Source organism: Styela clava, chromosome 11 (assembly GCF_964204865.1).
Source record: "Styela clava chromosome 11, kaStyClav1.hap1.2, whole genome shotgun sequence".
In the NCBI taxonomy this organism is placed as follows: domain Eukaryota; kingdom Metazoa; phylum Chordata; class Ascidiacea; order Stolidobranchia; family Styelidae; genus Styela; species Styela clava.
In genome coordinates, this window is record NC_135260.1 from 7,051,176 (window position 1) to 7,074,614 (window position 23,439).

The following is a 23,439-nucleotide window of genomic DNA, read 5'->3' on the forward strand; positions in this document are numbered from 1 at the left end:
GATGTTTTGATTCATCATGTTATTAAAAAGATACTGACAAAATTCATATTTAGGTTATGCTTGAAATAATACGACTGCTGGTGATTCGTTTGTTCATATGCCTAGTTTGCTGTTTATGCCATACCATAACCAAAATATGACGGGTTGATGCACAACAAATAAAGAATGAAATCTACAATAATGCGGATGTAAAATATGGAAGATGTCATATTTAGTTTAATCATATAAGCGTTCTGTTACAGGCATAATAAATATAACCATTATAAATCGTGACTTTAATCCGGACTATTGAGGATAGCCATATTAAAGTGTGCTATATGTGAAAAAAAAATCAACCATTCAGTTTTTGATTGTTGAAATTGCAGGCCTATCGGTATATGTCATCATGAAAATATCCTATTTCTTATTATCATATGATATATACCAGGAAGAAGCAACTGGTTTCGTCATTGTAGCAATGACAAATAAATGAAAGCTCTATAGTAAGTAATAATAACCGAATTTAACATAATTCTAGTTCCCCATGTACTTCCTCAGTGTTTACAGTCGAGTGTGGTAAATCACCCTATACAAAATAGGGAACATTACTTATTTCGTCGTATATTTGCATACTAGCTCTTCTGTGTATAAGCTAAATATAACGTCGAAACTGTCAACCCCGCAAATATTTGAAGCTAGTTTCTATACTATTCTGTTGAAGGTCTGATAATGAATAATACCATAGGCCTCCTATGGATTATATTAAAGTGCATTACCGAATCGGTATTTGTGATAGAAAGACTAACACGAAACAGCTAACCCTAAGTGAAGCAACCTTTGAATGTTGCTATTGATTTATTTTTCTGTATCAGTGAATGTGAATTTAAGATGCTTCCCAATAGGACAAAAATACCTTTCGAATGAATGAATTTCGATTTATGGATTTGACACAAGAATCAACCAAACCCCCAAAGTTAGTAGCTTAGTTTTTTGAGTTATATATTACAAATTCAGCACCTTTGAACAAGGCAGGTCTCTGCTGAGAGGTTGCAAAAATATCTGTCGTTCAATTTGAAGCAAATGCAATTATATAAATCAGAAATAAAATATAAATATGTTTCTCCAAAATGAAACGTTAATAAATTCATTAAAACAAGTGTTTTTGTACAAGAAATTTGCTCAAAGCAAAGTCGAGCACACGCAGTCCAAAGCAAACGAGGTGACCTCCGAGAGAAGTTACAGACGGACTCTTGAGTGTCAAGAGCTAATACAAATATAAGGAGTTATGAAAGTGAATTGGGTGGTAAGAAATACCGTTTGGCCAAAGTCTTTTGGTAGCTCAGGTCAATATGATCAGTAAAATAACGATATACTGAATTTCCATTTCTGATGTTTCTGGGAAAAAACTTTTAATTTGAAGTAAAAGCGTATAGCCTTATTTGTATAGCAATTCTACAATGGGAAGTATTAGAAAGACGTCAGTCAGCAGAACTATATATACTTATTTTTGAAAACTAATCGATGATACATATCATCCACCCACTTATGAATCTAAACAAAATGTACTGGGCACGGCTGACGTACAACTTAACGACCACTCAGCCGAGTGAGAATTTATGAAACACCACGGTGGTTCACCACGATCGATCACGGACACATTTCTCGTTGCCAACAATAACAATGTGAAGTACTTCAAAATGTGTAATAAATCAATCTAGGAATTTAAAACGTTCTAGTAGTTCCGTTTCCACGAAGAGATTTTGACTACAATAAGAGTCATTTTAAATTTTGCTATTAATAATTCAGCATAAGCATTGGCTCGTTTTTGTAGTTTCACATGATATTTGTCAGTTATAGTTGTAATTGAATGGTCATTTTTTCCTCAGAGGATTGCTGTAAACACAAATTAACTCCAAAAAAGCTGCGATTCTTGGTTTTCAAATAATATGAATTCATTCAGAGCTTAAGCTTTAGGTTTTAATAATATAGTTTATATTCTTCACAAGCCCATTGCAATATTAATAAAACTATTTACATCTAAGTTTTGTTAATTCTACTTTTTCATAATTTAGGAATGTTAGTTATTTTACATGGTGCAACAATATTGGAGTTCACCCGATTACATCACATGATGTAATAACATAATGGTGCAACCCCGTGTCAAGCGTGTGCTAAGTTATACCTTGATAAAAACACTGAAATTTTCCCCGCTCTAACATTTGGGAGATTACCGGCATTGAGCTTTCCCTCCCACATACCGACCTTAACAACATAAGATTACAAAACTTCAAGTTACAGATGGCATACGACGAGCGAAACTATTTTCTTTGTTACTGTCCACACGCAATGCTTAGTTAGGGCCAATGCTTGACATACTTGGGTTAAAACTAAAATTTACGGTTAGTAATCATTGCTATTGCCGAGAAAAAGGAACTGATTACAACATGATATATAAAGAAATATAGTGAATATATTATATGAATAGTGAAAACGAAAATGAAATCTGTCCGGAGAAAGGGATTGCAAACACAGAAATAATAAACTTTCCGAAATGGACAGAAATAAAAGAATATGTAAATAAAAACAAAACAACATACAATGACACACATAAAAAAAAAAAAATTAAGAATCAAAAAAGTCTTTCATGATCTTGAATTTCGTCTAACAATATTGGATAAACTTTAATTACCTATTTGCACATGAAACTAAAAATAACCCACAAAATACACAATTTTTTTATAATTGATCAACAAACATAGCCAACACTTTAGCTAAAATATTATTACTGATAAATATGGTAAATACACAAAATTGGTACAATAATAAAGAAATTTAAGCTAGAGTTATTTGTTTCAAATAAAAAATAAAATAAAAATTACGAATAACAGGTAATGATAAGATAAAATGTTGATTATAATACCAATTTAAGCTCTAAATGTTTTTATTGTATCTTGCACGGCTCGACTACAGATGGGACATTTTCTCAACCCCCCAACGCAGTTATTACATACCGAAAGATGCCCACATGGAATGATTACCACACTGGATGGCTCTCGCCTACAAATTTTGCATAATCTAGCCTCCTCCAGCTTTCGAAGTTCGGAGAAAGTGTTGTTGCTGGTCTCGCTCGTTTGTTCGTTAGAAGGTAATGATGTATTTTCGTTCAATGCCGGCGCTGTGGGTAAAACATTAGTATCACTTTGATATGTGATCAACGCATCCATGAACTCTTCCTGGTTTGTGAAAAATTGGCCATTCGATTGGTATTTCCTAGAAGAAAACGAGACGATTTAGATTGAAGATTGTGTAAAACCTATTGTTTTTCAATGTAACAGAACTATGAAATTACCTAGTCAGTACATCCTTGATTAGATTTTCCGCAAACCCAATTTCCCGTGCTTGTCTCACATATTGCAGGCTTTGCATTGCGTGCTCCACAGCATCAGCTACCCCGCTTGGGGATGATCCATTACCACTAGACGGCGTTGTAAAAGGAGGAGGAATATCCACCGCTTCGTTTTGTTGCTGCGGTCTGGTGAACGTTATTGGTGCCGGTCGATCAATATCCGGAAATCGTGCAACGACATCTCGAACAAAGGCTGGCCCTTTAATTCGCAAGACGTACTCACAACTGAATGAAAGAAAAAGTTCCAATAAGATTAAACTAACTGGAAACAGAGTTCTATTAAGCTAAAATGTAAATTAAATGCCATTCTTTTACCTTGGAAACCATTTTGCATGTTCTTCAAATGGCTCGTCGTCATAATCCCAATTTTGAAGTCCACCATTGCAATACCAACACTTTACACGATCTCGTTCGCCTGTAATTCAAAAGAATTCTATATGAAGTAGGCTATTTCGAGACTAAAAATGTATATATATATTTATATATACAAATTCTCAAGTAGATGTATACTAGGCTACGTAATTCATAACAAATTCCCAAAGTACATGCATACTAGAATACCATACTACCTAATTTATAAAGTAGTATGACATCACGCGTGATGACGTAAGTATAGTTTTATAGCGTAGAAATAGATCGACCATATCTACAAAGTCCAAATATGCTAATTACCGAGATAAAAAAATCCTGCATTAACTAGTTGATCAATTGTAGCTCTCAAACGTTCTGACGGCCATCGAATTCCATTGCGAGGTTTGAAAGATTCTAAACGACTGACAACTGAAGTCATGTGGGGGTTAACGGGAGATGTACAGGGGTAAAGTTGGTGCCTTGTTTCCTGGGTACTTATCTGAACCTCGCTCGATTGGTTGCAAACATTTGGCGTGCTGTGATTTGGAGTGTGGTTTACTTGACCGTGCGGATTGGCATTTGACGAACGCGGACCTGCTAGACTCGGAGAGACATTTCTTCTTGGTGAAATCGAACGAAAATGTGAGAAAAGATCTAAAAATTCGAAAAAGATGTTAATGATGAGTGGTGTTAGGGCAGATACACACCCTTTGGAATATTAAAGGACAGGGCGCTCCAGAAGTTCATGTACCCATATGGAGGTAACTAACTTTGTTCGCCTACTTTACATCAAGTTGTGTGAAGAGACGTATTACTATGAGCAAGGAATATATTCACTTGACTAACACAGACAGTCCCCGAAATCGTAATAGAACTAAAATAAGGAAAATCAGAATAAAACTGATGGTCTAACCCTAACCTGGTACACACACTATGAGAGTACCGAATACAGTATATATAGAACATCGACTAGTAGAACAAAGGAGGTTTTAATTAACTGATACAACTTACTTGGCAACGGAATATTTCGTGTGTCTGCACCATTGGCAAATTCACAATCACTCTTGTGCCATATCTTCTCTCTTGGATCGTCCCCAATTATCCAGTTCTCTACACAAAGTCCACAGCTGAAGCATTTCACTCTATCTTTAAATCCAGTATAATAAAATCCAGAGGCTGATAGGTGGATTGGAAAGACTGGAGATTCCGGAAACCTTGCGTAGGTTGATGTTCGGTATGCTTCCTTCCATGTGTCACCTAGCAATTAGCAATGCAACGTATTACAGTATTAAGGGTATCGATGAGTTTGTACTACAAATGTGAAATAAAAAATATGTAATAATATGATCTATGCACAACCTAATAGTGACTCGTAATACGCGTTGTAGTGACAAACACGAATTTTGGCTTCAACGTTTTTCGCTTTCAGTAATAAACACAGTAATAAATATCAGTAATAAACACAGAGATACGATTTTCACGTCATTTTAAACAGATCTTTTGCCATAGCAAAATTCTTGAAGCACTACTTACTTTGTTGAAAAGTTTCATGTGCATAATTACGGATCCGGGTCACGTATAGTAATAAAAATAAATTACTTGTACCTGATGGTATGTAAAAACTAGCTTGACCGGGTGGGTCTCTATTCCCAGCATATGTCCTACCATCTGTGTCGGCCGGGAAAGTTCTTTTTTGACCTGGCATTAAAGTGCCAGCCCGACACACTGTGGCAGAAAGTGCTGAAACCCGGCCTTTTATTCTATTCGCTTCTGAACTGTTAATCAGACGTCAACGGTATGGTGCCGACACGAACGAGAGTTGCTTTATAAATATCAACTCTCTTTTTTCTTTTGTCTCATGTTCTTATAACGTAGGCCTACTTCCTTTAAAACCATTTCAGTGGTGTGGTTCAATTGCGATGGTCTGCGTTAGGTAGTTCTTGATGTCGGTAACTGCTTGTAAATTTATTATTTAAAATAACTTCGTTTCATGAAGTTGATGCAAGTAAACTGAGGACAGTGTTGTATTAAAAGAAACGCATAGCCCGATATTGATTGTCTCAGTCTTACGGTGTATTGATAGCCTTACTTCGTTTAATGCTCACTTGCCTATAATTTTTTTAGCTGATACACAACGCTCTCAACAAGCGCCCTTGGATAAGAGACACCGGATTTTGAGTTTGTTGGACAAAATGAATATCAGTCGATATTTACGTGAAAAAAATAATGTAGGAAAGGGCACTATTTTAATTTTTTTATCTTTATATCTTAGGTTAGGATAAGTTAAAATAGTGGCTAATATATATCCAATTATTTTATGTTGTTCAATGCTTTTTGCAACTTAAACAGAATCAAAGAGCCCAGACCAGAAATTAGTAGTCGTAACAATCGGGCGTGATAAAGTGTTACGGTCTATGATGAAAGGACAAAACTACGTCATAGTGGCGTAACAGCCGCGTGTTTGTTTACTTAGCAGAGCCTAAAAATAGCTATAAGTTTGGCTTGGTAAACATTGCGCAATATTGAATACTTTTTTAATATGGTGCAATTGTATTCAGGTACAATAAACGGCTTTAATTTCTCATTCACTATTCTATTCGGATGAGAGATATTTTAGCGTTTTATCGCCATCGGGCAATTTTTTGGATAAGTAACTTTTAAAGCCAGTGCCGTCAGAGTTTGCCAGGAATCGTGTTTTCAAACTCACAAAAGTCTAGAATTGTAATTCCCAAGAGTTTGATGATGATAATTAACGAGAGTCGAAATTTTCAACAGAACCAAAAAAGCACCAATCAAAACAAGCATTTTACGCAGACACTTGATATAGGCTTGGCTATGCAGAGTTTTTGTTATCGAAAGTTGGTTTTCGAGTTGAAATATTTTTCAGCCAATACCGAAATTTTCTGGGACGTAAATTTTCAACAACCCAAATCGTACATACCTTTTTTATTGCCGTTTTGCAAATAAAAGACAATTTGTTAGATGCCTTCCAACGTTAAATGCAAATAAAATTGTTTCTGGATTTTTTAAAGCACGGTTCAACGTAAAAACAGACCTCTACGTCACATTCACGTTACTTTTTTAACATTAAGCTCATCCGCTAAATACTGAAACTCTGTGGAGAATTGCAAAAATTATTTACAGGAGGAAAAGTAATTCAAACATTCAATGCGATGCTTAGTGTTTTATTGCGTTATAAAAAAAATCAAGCATTAACATGAAAAACAAACATTCAAATACATACATTCCAACTGTATATAAAAATTACCCCCATATTTGGTCAAAAATACGTACGCTGACCTGGAGTGCACGATGTGAAGTCATTATAAAAATCGAGTTTCAATTTTAGGCATAACTAATCAAAATATTAACTGGAAGCATAATTAATCAGTGGCCTGTATTTCTGAAAATCTCAAGCTTTCGCAATCGGAGGCTCCAAATATATTCATCCCATGAATATAATCTGTGTCAATTTGAATACGTATCTCATAGCTCTGGTTTAACACCTACATTACTCGTTACCGGATCTTCCTTTGTATTGACAATAGAATTCTGGAATCTCCTGACAAAGAATAGAATAGAATTTATTTAATATAACACATATGAACAAAACCAACCGAATGGTAGTTCCATGAAATACGAAAGTAATCACCAAATGATTCTTTTAAATCTTTAAGTTTAATTCAAAAAGAAAGTAATGTCATGCCCAATGTTACGACATAGGTAACTACTACAAGGCACATAACTTAGGACACCGTATATACACATAAATGACCAACATTCACATTCATTTAAACCGCATGGGAAGGCGGCCGCCGTACTCATCAAATTCATCACGTAGATTATGGCGTTACCTTAGTAATTAATTGCGTTCCGCCTAAAGTCCGAATTTATATTGTTTCTATGGCAGCAGCGGAAAAACGCGCCGATCGTTTGGAAATTTCTTGTTTTCCCATAGTTTATCCCCATAACGTCCTAAACTAATTTGATATTAAAACTCCGAAAACGCTGCTCTCCGCGGAAAAAATACTCTTTCGAACAAGCCATTTTTCTTCTCGATGATCTATTATAAACTAGGGAAGCCTTAGAAATTTCAAGTGAGCATTATTATTATCCGCCACGGTATAACGATGACACACGCAGCGCTCAAAATGAACTGGCAGTTTCGGTTTATTCTTACGTAATTAAAAATCGATGGGTAGTCAAGGTTGGTTAAAACTTTTGTCGCGCGCCACAAATTTCCTTATGGTAAAGTGCCCACAACACTAAAAAGGTTTGCGACTTTCTCTGGAGTCCAATGGAGGTCGATATTCAGCCACAAACTTCTGCAGGATTTATTGGGTCATCACAACAATATTAATCGCATTTGTGAAAGTCAAACAGCAGATTATGTATCGATTGGTCATTCAGCCTTCGTGTCACAGCTTCGTATTTGAGTATTGCTTTTTTGTTTTCTACATATACATTCTTTTACAATGCTTTAGACATGCAATTACATTCTCACGTGAGAAGCGCAAGTTTAAAAATGAAAAAGTCATTTGGAATTCGCCAATAATCACAAGACCATTCCAAAATGATGTCATTTTGACTAGGGCACGGGTTTATCGACTTGGGCTTATGCGATGGTATAGGGAAGTATTGTTTCAAGTTGCATAATGAATAATAAAACACTCATCCCTGAACAAGTTTTCTAGCAAAAAAAAAAAAAATATTTCCTATCTTCTGCAAAAATCTAAATCTAAATTTTAAGTCAAATTTGTCAACGGTGCAATCGGGGTGTGAATTATGTCTTGCCATTGGCGCAATTTTTTCATTGATACGTCATCAAAGGCGTGTGACCTCGTGGTGGCGCTAATTATAGTAACAGCGCTTAGGTTTGAGAAAATTCTCTAGTGATAGTCACGGGATAAAAATAATGGTGCCTGGTGTGTACCAAAGGGCATAAAAATATACAGGCGTTTTATGACATTTGATACGCATTAAGTGTGCACTAACAATACCTTGGGGTCATCCATTCATTCAAGTAGTCCAATTCCATCTGTAGCTGATCGACTGATAAAGGTTTTCCGATTACTATATTTCTCATCGCATAGACCGCGAGAAGAAAACTGCAGACGAAAAAAGTTACATTATTGTTACATACCTTATACGTACAACTAGGCCCTTAATATCCTTTTGAACTTAGTTTACTCGGCAGAATTATATAAAGAAAAAAGTCTAAGATAAAGGCTATAGGTGGTATTTCGGTTACTTGAAAAGACTCGCAACAGTTCGAATTGAAATCATTGGGAAATATCACAACCGCTGGTTGGAAATAATCGAGAGCTATTGGTTATGAACCATAATCAACACATGAATGCATACTTATTCAGTGAAAAAGAAATCTTACCTTCTACGAAAAAGAGCGGCTTTCTTGAATACGAACCATTTAAAGTAGTTCCATGACGTTAGGTTATGCAAGGATTGTTTGTATCTCTGCTCTCTCGCGTATAATTCTGTAATCCTAAAAAATATGTGTATAGGTTTGGTCGTGAGTTCATACAACATGGTGACCCAAAAACAGAATCCATAAATTTTTTCTATGAAAACGAAGAAAATTTATTTCACACTCGCATTTCTAATTCTAATAATTTTTCTACAGTAACTTTCAAATGGCCTGGGTTCTGTTTTGGGGTTCACCCAGCAGTCAGCAAAATCAAAACTCAGTAGATATTTATAGTTTATATTGCTTAAGTTCAAGTCGATGCTCACTGTTTTGTTTATTTTCTGACTTTTAGTTCACTAAGAAATAGGAAATTTATCGATACCATATATTGTTTTAACCTTCACAGATGTATTAAATGAAGGAAAAATACTTGAACAATTACTGATTAGAAAACAACAGGTTGAGATATATTGAGAACTGACTTTATAACAAAATTTTAATTGTGAAGGGACTCATGGATTGTATTATAAAATATAATCAACTTTCATATATACTCGATCCCACACAAGAATAAACTGGTAATACCAAGCTCGACAATTCACACTTAAATAGAGGTCGAGAAATTCAAACATAACTCTCATATATATAAAGTTTGTGGTGGAACGCGAGGTTGCTGAAATCATTGAAACATAATATCGATTATTTTGAATCATTTTCATGTAGCAACCTTCTGCGATACATTACCAAATCTATTCATGTATTACCAAGCCACATAGCGGATAGTTGACGTAAACTAATCCAGTTAGAGACGAAAGTTCCCCCCAAGATTGCAAGGTTTCATGGCGGGGAAAGTACTGTTTGTTTTCAATTATATTTTTTCATATAAAAAATAAAACGGGAGTAATCGCAGTATGTCAGCGTTAAATCAAAACATTCATAATTCGCATAGGAAGCATTTGTTGAAGGCCCACTCGGATATCATTCAAATGGATTGAATATCGTCTCATTGATACCCGATATGGGTTGCGTAATAATATATTTACGTCCATCTTCAAATATGCCGAATCTTAATAAAAATATTACGTCGCTCAAATCAACAGTGAAATAATGAAACGGCATAGGTCGATGACTACGACTGTCGCCTACTACGAATTTTTCAATGTAGGTGGGCACTAAAATACTCTATATCAACAAATCGTTCTGCTTTTGTCTATTAGCGTCGCCACCAAGCCTACTTCAGTCATTACATTCAATTGAACGTCACCATCCATGTAAGGTAATAAATTCTAGTCATTTGTGAGTGACAGGGAAACATTAGCAGTAAGCCCGTTGCGTCACATATTTTTTTTAAAAGACGACGTAACAATTCCTGTTTCTTGATTCTAATTGACTTTCTTGTTCACGAAAAACTGATTAATCCTACGCTGTCAGGGGCCTAATATATATATAATTATTTCCTTCAAACACCCATTTCCTTGCATTCAGCTAAGCGTGAAAAACTTGCATCGCATGTGCAGGCTAATTCATAAACCTTGCGCGAAACGAATCCTCTAGGGCTGACATGGGCAAACAGCATATGACAAACGAAATGGGCTCGCGGGCACAATCCGGCCCGTTGGGTAATTTAATTTGGCCCGCTTGATGTTGCCAAAACCAAATTAAAACCAAATTTTGATGTTTTAGCTAAAAAATAGCTCAAGGAATTTGTTGAGATTGCGATTAAATTTAATTTTGCCACGTGATTTATCGTTTTCCACTTTTTCTTTTGTAACACTGTAAATATTATTCATAAAATGTAACTTTTAATGTCACACTTATATAGCCCGCCAATCTAGGTGGGCAACATATTTGGCCCCTGTTCCAAAAACCTTGCTCACCCCTGCTCTAGGGCACCGCTCACCAGCAAGTCCTTCGCATCCTAAATAAATAATTGGAACAAGGACTGGTAACCGGGCGAGATGCCATGTTCGCAATATGACAAAGCTGTATTTTTTCTTCTCCCACGAGTAATTATCATTTGTAAAAAAATTCCACATGTGTAGAGAAATAATAGGGGGTCATAATTCACATCGACAGCAGGAGTCAAAGCATCTGAATGGAGTCATTTTTCTGGGAACAAGCCCCCGCTGTGGATCGAATTTGACGAGAGAGGAATATCTGTGAATATACATTGTTGGAGTTAAAGAGACACCATCTTCCGCCGAAGTCGCTGACATCTATAACGATGTAAGCATTCGTTATTTGTTAGCAGAGATACATTTGCCGCAAAATTCCACAGCTTATTACAATAATCTTGCGCACATCCGAGTAAACTAAATCAGGGCGTTCATTCGCTAAACTTCGTTAAACGCGTCAGTAAACTTTCTCGTGAAAAGCGAAAATAACTGACTGAATCATACGATGATGACGAGTAGTCCAGCAATCCTCTAACACACAAACAACGCTCACCGTATATGAAGCAGTGTAATAAGCGGCAAGTGTGATGCGCCAGTCCTCGATCCAACACACAGCCCCTTACAGACGAACAGTCCAACGAGTGAAAAAATTCCATAAATTTACACGATGTGATTGAAATACATCATAAAATACTATTTCCGAATATGACATATTGATATACTTCAATTATCAATAGGAACATGAGGGGGATGATTTCTAAAGTACATTCATAAAATCACTGTTTTGCACATTTCCCAAATTTATTTAGTGCTATCTAGTACTGTGATTGTCCAGTGTCAATTGAGAGTAATCTAAATGGTTCCTAAAATCAAAACAACCTACCCTATCAAATATAACCAATTTCAAGTCTCCTATAGAATTGTAAAAATACAAGCATCATACTCAGGATTAAAATGCTGTATGTCCTCCTTGTTTGCTTCATTGCTCTGGTCAAAAGAAGAACACGTCCCTTGTCCTTCTAGCATGTCTAGAATAAAAGGGAAATTGGTATATGATTGATTTTTTTACTGGTTGGAAAATATATACTTGACTGACTGACATGGCAAGGAAGAATATGTAAAATACTATAGGATAAGCATAAGATAGCATTTTTATCCCGGAAAGTCAATAAGGCAGCTTAATAAACTGGTGTAACATAGGCTATCGTCCGGTTACCAGTCCATGTCGGGTATGGGTTGGGCCAGGGTGGGAACTAGTTGGCCAGTTATTTGTTTCAGATGCATGCACTTGATGGCGGAGCAAGCCATAACCGACCAGCAGCGGTGAGGCGTTCAGCAATCCTCTCGTAGCCTACATAATTACACACAACGAAATGCTAGTTGTGATATGGTGATCTCTGGGCCTGGAAATTACCACATCAAGTCAGTGGTAATATCATGTGAACAGCAGTCGGTACATAAGAATACAACTGTCGCCAACTATAATATTGCCATCTGAAATAGGTCATGAATTTGAATGTGAATATTTTCTGTGCTACAATATAGTTGTGAGAGTATACACATCACCACACAATATTGGTGTTTTTTGAGTTCAACAAAAGTTTTATTTGACACAAAGTATCTAGTAGAAATTATAAAAATAAGTCCAAATCGTACCACAATCCTTGATATATTTTTCACATTCATTGAGTCGTTTTTTCATAAATTGTGCAGTTGTGTTGACGTAAATATAATAATAAGATGCAATATTCTCTGATACAGTGTGGACTCGATGAAATTCATTTTGTGTAATCTGAAAATGATGGGTTTTCAATGCAATATTCCAACATTAAGTTTCCAAAAAGACTAAAAAAAAATTTAAAATAATAACAACACAAAGCTTAGTAATAGTAAATCCCAACCAACAGACCTTACAAACTAATCAGTTCAAAAGAATTCAAAATATATTGAATTACATGAAAAATAGCTGGTTTGTTCCATGAATCATTGCATAAATAATGTCTTTTCCAGTGAAGTGACCATACAGTTTGACCTGCTCCATGCCAAAGCATTACGCAAGTAGCCGTCAGTTGACAAGATCTACATTCTTATGGTATAGCTGCTAGCATACACATGATGGTATTTTTGAACAAAAAATCTCTGAGACCAACACAATTATGTTGATAGCTCAATCACCACCACGGCACAGAATTTATTCTTTAATCTAAAAACCACTACTCACTTTGAGATTACCTCCTGACTTAAGAGTCACGTTAATATCTTTTGATTCAACTATAACTTCTCCACTCATTATATAAATGGTTGTGTTTCCAAGGTCTTGATGAACAAAATTTTCAAGATACATTCCTAAAGTGTGAGCAAATTAGATGTTAAAGCTCTATCTGAAAGCTGGACTAATAAAAAGGCATTATCATAATTTGGAAATGCATGGCAATATCATAGCTCATTTATTCGCAGTAATTAAAGTTTATATGCAACTAACGCAGCATCTTGGCATTTATGTCTGAAAAATACAATGGTGTGTGACAAAATTTCAAAGTACAAATTTCAGAATGGCATGTTTATAAGGTTTATACCTGAAAAATCTGCAACGAAAACGACATCATAGTCACTGGTTACATTGCGTAAACTTCTTTTTATTTCTCTTAATTTTTCTCTTCTATTCGACAACTCTGACAATAGTGGCATCACAAAATTTGGTTGTTTAAATGGCGACCAGTCATAACTAGCAAGATCAACATTATGATCAAATATCCTGAAAAGAGAAAAAAATAAGTTAAAAAAACTGCTATTGGAATGTAAATCACACTTCATATTTAGAGATCAGTTACCGTATTGATATTGTGAAATACAAACCTAATAAAAGACACTAAATTCAGAGTCATTTCACAGTAATTGCAAAGCGAAATGCATACACTGATATTTTAAATGGAAATACAATATTCGAAATATAATTTGGTCACATTTTGATCCCATGAAATTCCAGTTTGCTCTATCACCTTTGTTGGAATCTGCCATTCATTGATTTCCAAACATCAAAATAGACTGCAGTATCATTCAGTTCAAACTTTTTCAGTTGTTCTCTGATACAAACAGCATACTGAAATGCCATCTCAGGCTGCGTTTTCCATCTTGACCGTTTGCCAGATAGAAAAACCTGTGGAATAAGAGTATAGAATTATACTTGTTTATTTGTGTCAAATCATATTTTTAAACTTCCAGGAGGCAGAGTTCATCATTGAGGATTTCGTTCGTATGTTTAGAATTCTAATGATGATGTTTAAAGACAAAAAATCCAGACATACGTCAACAGACAAAATTTTTGACATCAAATGAGTCAAATTTCCATCAGCTTGAAGTTGAGAGCCGGAGTCATATTTTTCGTCAATCAAGAGTCTAAATAAATTGGGAAAAGTTTGGGTACTTCCATAGTGTATGTGTGTTAGGTCACAATTTTATTCCGATTTTCCTTATTTTAGTTCTATTACGAATTCGGGGACAGTCTGTGTTAGCCAAGTGAATATACCCCCTGCCCATAGGTTTCAGTCCGTTTACTGCTATCCACAACTTGATGTAAAGTAGGCGAACAAAATTAGTTACCTCCATATTGGTACACATACTTCTGGAGCGGCGAAGTTTGCATAGGTAAAATAAATTCAATTCTGGTTATTGTATTTGAAATGTAGAGAGGCCTAAAACATATACCCCTTCTTTCAAATAGCCGATCTCTCCTGATTGAAGATTTTTATACATGATTTTTGCATGTTGATTTTTGAAGGAGTGAATCATCATATCCCAACTGTACCCATACAGACCTTGTGTCCATCCATTGTAACCCTGATAAAAATATTTTCAAGTAGTAATTGTAGTCTTACGGAAAAAATTAACAACAATTCCATTATATATATATATACAGTAATATATTAGAAAACTAAAATTAACAAATCAAACTAAAAAAGAAAAACTTGGTATGGCATGCTCAAGCTAGTGTCAAAATTCACTGAAATAGAATGTTTTGGATGTTATAGCGAGAACTTCTGATCAGAGACCGATATTTAAACTGTCAAGAGTGAAGCATAATTGTCCTCGGGTATCAACTTTTATCTAATATGAAATAATTGGTGTTTGTAGAATTGTCAGACTTCTACAAGACTACAATGAGGATTTTCAGTATAGTGAAAAGTTGTAGTACCAAATACTGATCAAACTAAACACAGAATCATCTTACCTTTGTTATAAAATGTGAATAAGGAAGAAATGATTGAGATGAAATATAAAATACAGTGAAAAGTGCAGCAGCAATTTGATTTGGTTTCCACCTGGATAAAGTGAGAATACAATAATATACCTGTGTTAGTCCTAATATGCAATCACCCAGAAAATTTATAAAACTGGTTTACTGTTAATTCCATGTTCACACAAAAGGCCCTGTAGAAGCAGGCACTGATATTTATAGAGCTACCTATTTTAAAATCAAAATCTTACCGGTTCGACTTTGCCAACAAGGGGCAAAGCTAGGAATTTTCAAAGGGGGGATTCTGATATTTTTAATTGCCAAGTCCGACCTTAACAGGTAGCGGTCCTGCCAGAGGCCGCAAAAACATGGGTTGATGTTCAAAAAAGAGTTCCAAGCTACGAAAAATTGATGTGTATGGTACATTTTTTTTACATTTCTAAGGTCCGACTTCCCCCTCTGGCTTCGCCCCTGCCTGGGATCTTCATTTCAATGAAATAGATCCTTTAGGATATTATTAGTTGCACTATCATGTCAAGTTCTATAAACTTTGTCGTAATTATCCATGAAAACAATTGCTGTTATTATTGCTTACTGACAAAAAGTAACTTGAAATAATTATTAATGGATTCCAAACCTCATATTTGATTGAAATATTTCAGCAAACTTTTTACAAAAGAAAGGAATAAATATTTATTATCTACTAACCTTTTGCTACTTATGGATTCATCATATAGACAGGAAGAATTTTTGTCACAGGCTTTTGTTGACACACAGTGGTTTAAAACTACAGTCTTGGCAATGATATTTTTGAATAATTTTTCATCACAAAAGATAAAGGAAGACACAAACATAACATATGGAAACATTCCTGAAATTCAAACATTATTATAGACAATATATACAGTCAAAAATATATAATTATTAATGATTCTGAAACTCTGCAGAACTTGAACAAACACAGTAATTCTGGAAAATTGTTCCATAGAATGTACGAAACACCTACTCAAAAATTGCACCATTCCAAAACGGGAAATTCATGGTAAATAAGGTAGCCACTAGTCTCCCATGCAGTGAGCAATACCATCTATACAGTCAAGTATTAGAATCAATAATGAGGTGACTGCAAAAACTAGCAAGACCAATTCAAATCAGATTATTAATATGTATCGTGTTGGCTGTGTTCACATTTTTGTTCAATATAAAATCATAAACAGCCATTATATACCACTTGCAACCAAACCAAAATTGTTGTTGCTATACCAACCACAGCTAGAACTTCAATTATATTCAAAATGGAGTCATTAGCTAGTATCTACGTTAATATACTGTGATATCCAATTCCTAGAAAAAAAATATCAAGATTGAGGCCGTACCAATGCTGAACATCCTTGAGTTCATTCCATGAAAGGATCCACATAAAAACAAACCTATACCTCGAGTTTTGTTGAAATATAAAAGAAAACCAACACTGATGTCAAACAAGAATCCACCAATATGAACAATCCAGAAATCTATTTGATCATTTGTCATGAAAAATCTAAAAACAAAAAAAGTTGAAATATGTTACTGTGAACAATTAAATTAACGTAGCTAATAGTATAGTAATTAGTAGTTTAGTTAAATTTGATCAACCTGAACTCTTTTAATATTCATGCAAGAAGGTAGGTGATTTGAAATTTTGAAACATGGTTGGTGATATGGCGTATCGTGCTAAGCGTTAAGAAGGCGCTAAGCCACCGCACCTCTGATTACCACATGGGTTCACAGGTTCCAATCCTGTGGGGATGGTTATGTGCAAGGGGATTGCTGCACTCCTCACCACCGTAGGGTGGTCCACGTAACCGCTGGTCAGTTATGGCTTCATCTACCATCAAGTCCATGCATCTGAAACAAATATTTAGCTACCTAATCCCCTACCCGACATGGACTGGTAATCGAACAGGAAGCCGTGGTTTGCCATATGATTAAACCATCCTATTTTTAGGATCGTTAATTCTTAAAAAGATCGTTAATTCATCATACACAAACCTGAAAGGATCAAAAACAGATTCTCTTGATAACCTGTTCATTGAATATCCAGTCAACCAATCTTTTTCTGTCTTCTTCAATCCAGCATAAAAATAAACAATAAATACCTGGAAAAGGAATGAAAAGTCAGAACAAAAATTCATTGTAAACAACAGAATTTACACTAAATATCTGAAACTTACGTACTTGAAATCGAAGAAGTGCATAATTCCACTGAGGGACATCTGTGTTCAATTTGGTCCTGTCTAGAAATCCATCAACAGACCTAAGTTTGAAATATCGAGAATATAAACTCAATGATTCAGGTGAGTAAATGATAGACTCCGATCAGGGATTTACATATTTATCCAGGGGGAGAGGAAAGCCGATGGGTGGGAAATCGATAATTAAGAGCAAAAGTCATCAAATTCTTACAATACAAAAGACAGGTTTGGTATAGTTTAGTACTAAAGGTACTTCTAGTGGGCTGTGGCATAACAATTTTAGCATGCATTATTCCAAACCCCCACCTGACTATGTCATACAAAATTACATGTCGCAATCGCAATCATAGAGCTTGTAAAAGTGTAGCTATGACCGCTCGAAATGGCGTCTGCGCAATGATAACAAACTCACTAAAACCAGCATTATCTCATATCGAGATTGTTGCGACATGAAAATAAGAGAGTGAATGACTTTGTATACAACGTTGTTTGCTCGCCTTCGGGTGATCGTTTGCGCCTTCAAACGACAGTGCGTATATTCTCGCAAGCCTTATTACATTACTGTGACATCCTTTTTGGATGACGTAGTCAGATGGGGGTTAGGAATGAGACATCCAAAAATTGTTGAGCCATGCCCACTAGAAGTAGTTGTGATACTATACTAGACCCCAGAGGACAACAACCCTGACTTTACTCCGACAGTACAATCTATCAACTGTCACAGAATTATTATTTTCTATAAGTCAGAATATGAATTATGTGCTATTAAAATCACCTCAGAATCTTCAATAATAATAAAAACTCACATGAAGTTTTCAGCATTGGAAACAGAGAGAAGAAGTGCAATGAGACCGTACAAATAAGAATGATTGTTCCACGTACTTTTATCAAGAATAAAAAAATACCAATATATGACTGTGAACGATATGATGTTGATTCGATATAGAAATCCGATCATGATGAAGAAAGCATCTAGAAAGAATTGATAAATGGTAAATGCCCAGGTTTTGAAAAGGCGGACTTAACCATGTTTGTGAGACAGGCTAAGGATGTCAGATACGAACCCTCTATCTTTTAGACCCTCACAAAGTTAATAGCTCTTTACATGGGGCTGCTTGTACAAAACCTTGTTTAGAGTGGTAATGCGAAAATGCATCAAAAATAGAAATATATTCGAACGAAATAATGGGACATCATTTTAGCTATCATCAGCTAAATCACTGTCAAAACAAATCTTATCTTATCTATACTTATGCAGTCAGGCGAACAGTTCAGGTAACTATGATATGACACAAGGTCTGCAAGAATATAGGTTTATACTATTCTACTCAACAGGCGTCAACTAAAATTAGAAAAAGATCTTTGAAATAGGATGGCGTGCATTAAAGAACATAATATATCATTGAGCTACAGACAAATACTAAAAGTGGAATGAATAATGAAACACATTATACATACTTAAAAATAAAATGGCGTATAAAATGATCATAACATCTTGACTAAAAGGTTTCATCCCATGAATTAAAGGAAAAGTACAATATTTATCAGGAATTTCATCATAAGTGGCATCAGCACGAGACATCCCCCTTTCTTGCGGAATATCGATCATCATCAAAAATCCTGGCAAATTAAAGAAAAGCAGTTAATTTATATCCAATAGTTTATTTATCATACATAAAAGTATGACCATTTAGTTTTGACTGTTATATATTCATTTATCATTTTGTAAAACACTCATGCAAGCCATTCTTAATTACAGTAAGTTTTCTATTCAAAAATTTAATTGATCTTCAATTCGTCAGAAATTTTCTAATAGGTTGGAGATTTTAGCTAAAGCTTTTAATTACATAAACTTGAATTAAATATTTTTTAAACATCGACATAATGGAATATTGGTTACGTCTGCTGACCGGCTGACAGCAATAACATGCTTTTCTATTGTAAACCGAGCAAAATGCTACTATACATACCGAAACATATTCTGAAGCAAGCAAGAAGAGATGGATCACACGGTTGATATAATTTTGTGATGAATGCATCTAAATATCTTCTCATTATTTTACAATATAGAATCAACTATAAAGATAAACATATTACTGGTGATATATGTATTGCCCAACAGGAATATAAAAAAAATACCTAACCCAACATCAGTATGTTGGTCACAATATTTTAATTAAGAAAGCATGATCTCTCAACAAAAACTCTGAAATATGTTTCATGAGCAAATAATATTGACTAATTCTAATTAGTGTATCCATGGATCAGTAATCATTTCCCAATTTTAAATTGCCACATATACTATCATAAATAAATTTTTGAAGATTAACCAAAATCCATGATCATAGTATATCTAACATTTGTAAGTTTCACGTGAAATGATCCAGAATAAAGAAGAAGCTTCCTAGTCATGTGAGAATGTATTGGCAAAATATAACTATAGAAATAAAATATGAATATAAAGGCACCAAAAAAATAAAGAATACTTGAAATCACAAATTTAGGAATAGGAGGACTTTGGATAAGATTTTCATATTTCTCCCGCGGGAGAGAAAATTTGGTGACACAGCTTAACCATATGACGTAGTACCAAGGCCTCTCATCCGATTACCAGACCATGTAGGGCTTGATGATGTAGACCGGGGGTCACCAAACTTTTTTGACCGCGGGCCAGGTATGACTTAAACTGTGTTGAAACGGGCCGGACAAATATTTTTGTCAATGCAATACGATAAATTCTCAAAAGTTGGAAAATCCATTCAATTTATTCAACAATATAAATTCCACATTTATGGAGTCTTGGATATTAAATTCTATATCGCAGAATATAGATCAAGAATGCGAAAGGGTCTATTGTTACATCACTTTTTGCATCTTGCTGATTGGCCAATGTCACAAAATTAACAAGGAAATCGATGCTCAGAGAAACATACCTTGGAAAAAATTTTGCTATTTTTTCGTGTTATCGCGGGCCAGATGAAAGGACATCGCGGGCCGGATCTGGACTGCCGGCCGTAGTTTGGTGACCCATGATGTAGACAAAGGAGTTATGGTCACGTTGAATCTGCTACAACTTCATGAAAGTTATATTCATTTTACATTTTTCAATTTATGATTGAGAAAACAAAATTCATATCTCTATTACTGTGATACATTAAAATCACTGTTGAATGAGCAAATCTTTTTCTTTCGCTTTGAAAATTGTTTCAGCTTCTTTCAGATTAGCATCAACATAAATGTGGATTTGCTTTTTAATTACAATGCCTATCGTCTCTGGCAAATGTTCAACTTTTGAAAGTTTTTTTTCATGAAATTTTTGTATTTTTCTAGTTTCATCTTTGGATTCATTCATTCTAAATTTCGCAGCTTTGACTAACGCTTTTCTGTGTTCTGCTGTGACCACAGGAATCAGCACTTCAAGTTTGGTACCCTTGACTTTTGGATTCAAGTTCATACCACTGCATTCAATTGCTGATTGTGCAGAAGCAAGTGCTTCGGGAAAATTCACAAAATCAACTTCTAATAATTTGGGCGATTTCTTTGTGATAGTTGCAACCTCTCTCAGTTGAAATTCATCACCTTGCAGCAAAACTTTGATGTTGTCTAAGATTTTCATGTTGGCACCGATCCTAAACTGGTGCACAAAATCATGTTTCAACTTTTCGATAACTTCTAACATTTCATCATGAACCAAATTAAGATCAATAAACTCTTCAGCATCTTCTGCACGAATAAGAACTTCTTGCTTTTTTGTTTTCTTTGGTTTACCCTTATCTTTATTAAATATCACAGATGTATGAAAATTTACAGCAGTATATGGTTGCCACATCCGCGTACACAATATAACATCATTTGACAAAGTATTTTTCGCTCTGACAATATGTAAAGCTGGCCTGAAACTTTTGTTAGGTAAATAGCCCAAACTCTTCGGCCCAATCAATCTCCTACAGCACGGAATTACAGCATTTGCAGACATATTTAGGTTTTATCCCGTGGCCAAAGAGTAGAACAAACGCACTTGGTGCAAACGTTAATTAATAGACCTGCCTTTTATTGCAGGACTTGATTGCCCACTTTCCAGATGCCCAGCAATCGGCACATGGATCATAGGTGATTCCCCTATTTTCATTTGTTCACGTGATCCACGGTACACACCAAGCTGTTTTTGAACACGAAATGGGCCCGTGGATCGTTCCTTAATTTTGTATTTTTTTTTCTTTTTTGGGGTTGTGTTTCTTTACTACTGGTTTCTTTTTTAGGTTAAATCAAATGAATTGCCATTGAATTTCAAATTGAATATTCCCAAAACAACTTGGTCTACTGGGCATACCGAATTGGCTTCCTATCCTATCCCATAACCAAATTTGGCTTCTCGTGGCCCCGCTCACCCTGAAATGTATTTTAAATATTCATTGCAATTTGTACAGCATATATATCAAGTGTGCTTTCAGTATGGTGAGAAAATAAACTACTGATTACTGAACTACTGGTGATCTCTGGAGCGATAGTCCGCTTACATCAGAGTTATTTTACAATGATACTATGGTTACACGCACGCACGGACATCGGGACACGGCTATTAATTTCGCTCCAAACAAGGCCAAGTAGAAAATACAAACCGCCACTGAAATCTAAGCATATTGAAGCTCTTCACCCACTTACTTTGCTGTCAAACTTATCTAAGTTATACAAGCGAACCGCGCACTAATTAGCATAGTAGCTATTTAAAGCTACGCAAGTTGAAATATTGGCAGAAGCTTTGGAAATACAATTTTGATATCTACCAATAAATATTATCAATGTATTTGTGAGCAACAAAAACCCTATCGCCTGATGCTCCTATTGTAAGATCCCTAATAACGTTCCGGTACTAAAAAAAAAATTACAAGCTTGTTGCAGCAATATTGCTATCACCAATGTAAATGTTGTTCAATTTATGACTTTTGACCATCCTATACCATGTTTTGTCAAAGGTAAAACAAGGTCTTATTTCAATTTTCTTCTAAAAAATGAGACTGTGGCTTATTTTGGAGGGGTGTCTTTTATTTTCATTTATCAAAAACTAAATTACAAAGTAGAAAATTACGATATTTTCGAAGAAACAAAATATGAAACCCGATATCCATTTACTTTTAAATAACCCTTTCTCTCTCACACGTTTAGGACTAATCATTTAAAACGTGAAGGAGAGATTTCATACTATAGACTGGGTCAAAATAATTCGCGCAATCGACTAGGTCGTATTTTAAGGGAAGGACTTTTATCGAGGAAACACGGTAGTTATATTTCTCAAATATTGTTGGTTTAACATCGGGCTTGTTAACATACGGCCAGTGCTATTCGAAATGTGTAACTTTGACTAGGGTCATCAGCGACTTGACTTATTACTTGTTCACTTGAGTTAATCTGACTCGGCATTTAGGGACTGTTACCCATAAGCACTAACATCTTTAAAACGAAACTATTATTACGCCATGTTTATTTTATGTGCCCTTTGAACAAGTCGAGTAGGCTATCACGCAGTTATTTCTTTGTCATTGTATTTATTTAGCGTGACCTCTGCATCAAATATCAATCAACGCACCTTGCCCACACGAACATAATACACATATGTAATGTTTGATAAACATCAATCGTAATTATAAATCGATACTGCAATTTCAGTTTTCAATTGCGAAAAGCTGACGAAATTTTGAATAAGCAAAAACACAACCATTTTACCCTTTTGACTGATGCAGCGTTTCCCAACCTTTTTTGGTCGCGGACTATTTTCTCATCAGTGAAAACGTTTGCAGACCCAAGGTGCGTTTAATGCAACCGTATTCTGTGTGAAAAAGCAATAAAACCAAACACAACAGAATTTTAACGAATTTCAACAAGGGCCTTTTCTGTCGCACAATATTCAATCCATGATA

The 23,439-nt window shown here is 35.2% G+C and overlaps 3 protein-coding genes across 3 annotated transcripts; all 3 read right to left on the reverse strand.

Moving 5' to 3' along the window:
- Positions 1-1,913: 1,913 nt before the first annotated feature.
- LOC120348003 (baculoviral IAP repeat-containing protein 7-like) lies at positions 1,914-5,518 on the reverse strand. The gene is made up of 6 exons (XM_078118097.1): positions 5,342-5,518; positions 4,748-4,993; positions 4,058-4,390; positions 3,701-3,800; positions 3,329-3,610; positions 1,914-3,249 (listed from the first exon to the last, which is right to left on the reverse strand). Exons 1-6 carry the CDS (start codon positions 5,439-5,441, stop codon positions 2,904-2,906), a joined length of 1,407 nt encoding a protein of 468 aa, XP_077974223.1. The 5' UTR covers positions 5,442-5,518; the 3' UTR covers positions 1,914-2,903.
- A 1,387-nt stretch (positions 5,519-6,905) lies between these two features.
- LOC120347316 (vitamin K-dependent gamma-carboxylase-like) lies at positions 6,906-19,670 on the reverse strand. The gene is made up of 17 exons (XM_078117839.1): positions 19,495-19,670; positions 18,983-19,144; positions 18,331-18,496; positions 17,508-17,586; positions 17,322-17,428; positions 16,667-16,830; positions 15,999-16,161; positions 15,285-15,375; positions 14,762-14,893; positions 14,056-14,213; positions 13,633-13,811; positions 13,278-13,402; positions 12,713-12,848; positions 12,000-12,084; positions 9,126-9,239; positions 8,737-8,844; positions 6,906-7,298 (listed from the first exon to the last, which is right to left on the reverse strand). Exons 1-17 carry the CDS (start codon positions 19,577-19,579, stop codon positions 7,223-7,225), a joined length of 2,130 nt encoding a protein of 709 aa, XP_077973965.1. The 5' UTR covers positions 19,580-19,670; the 3' UTR covers positions 6,906-7,222.
- On the reverse strand, positions 19,601-21,643 carry LOC144429668 (ribosome-recycling factor, mitochondrial-like). The gene has a single exon (XM_078117840.1). It carries the CDS (start codon positions 21,498-21,500, stop codon positions 20,685-20,687), a length of 816 nt encoding a protein of 271 aa, XP_077973966.1. The 5' UTR covers positions 21,501-21,643; the 3' UTR covers positions 19,601-20,684.
- Between the last annotated feature and the right edge of the window lie 1,796 nt (positions 21,644-23,439).

What these genes read in the sequence shown, in the direction of transcription:
- LOC120348003 (XM_078118097.1), bottom strand. Translation starts at nt 5,441, where the DNA reads ATGCCAGGTCAAAAAAGAACTTTCCCGGCCGACACAGATGGTAGGACA. An exon ending in ACGAAATATTCCGTTGCCAA is followed by an intron (nt 4,391 to 4,747) that starts GTAAGTTGTATC and finishes TCGAATTTTTAG; the next exon opens with ATCTTTTCTCACATTTTCGT. An exon ending in ATCAAGGATGTACTGACTAG is followed by an intron (nt 3,250 to 3,328) that starts GTAATTTCATAG and finishes GTTTTCTTCTAG; the next exon opens with GAAATACCAATCGAATGGCC.
- LOC120347316 (XM_078117839.1), bottom strand. Translation starts at nt 19,579, where the DNA reads ATGAGAAGATATTTAGATGCATTCATCACAAAATTATATCAACCGTGT. An exon ending in GAATCCATAAGTAGCAAAAG is followed by an intron (nt 15,376 to 15,998) that starts GTTAGTAGATAA and finishes CACTTTATCCAG; the next exon opens with GTGGAAACCAAATCAAATTG. An exon ending in GCCGCTCTTTTTCGTAGAAG is followed by an intron (nt 8,845 to 9,125) that starts GTAAGATTTCTT and finishes TTTCGTCTGCAG; the next exon opens with TTTTCTTCTCGCGGTCTATG.
- LOC144429668 (XM_078117840.1), bottom strand. Translation starts at nt 21,500, where the DNA reads ATGTCTGCAAATGCTGTAATTCCGTGCTGTAGGAGATTGATTGGGCCG.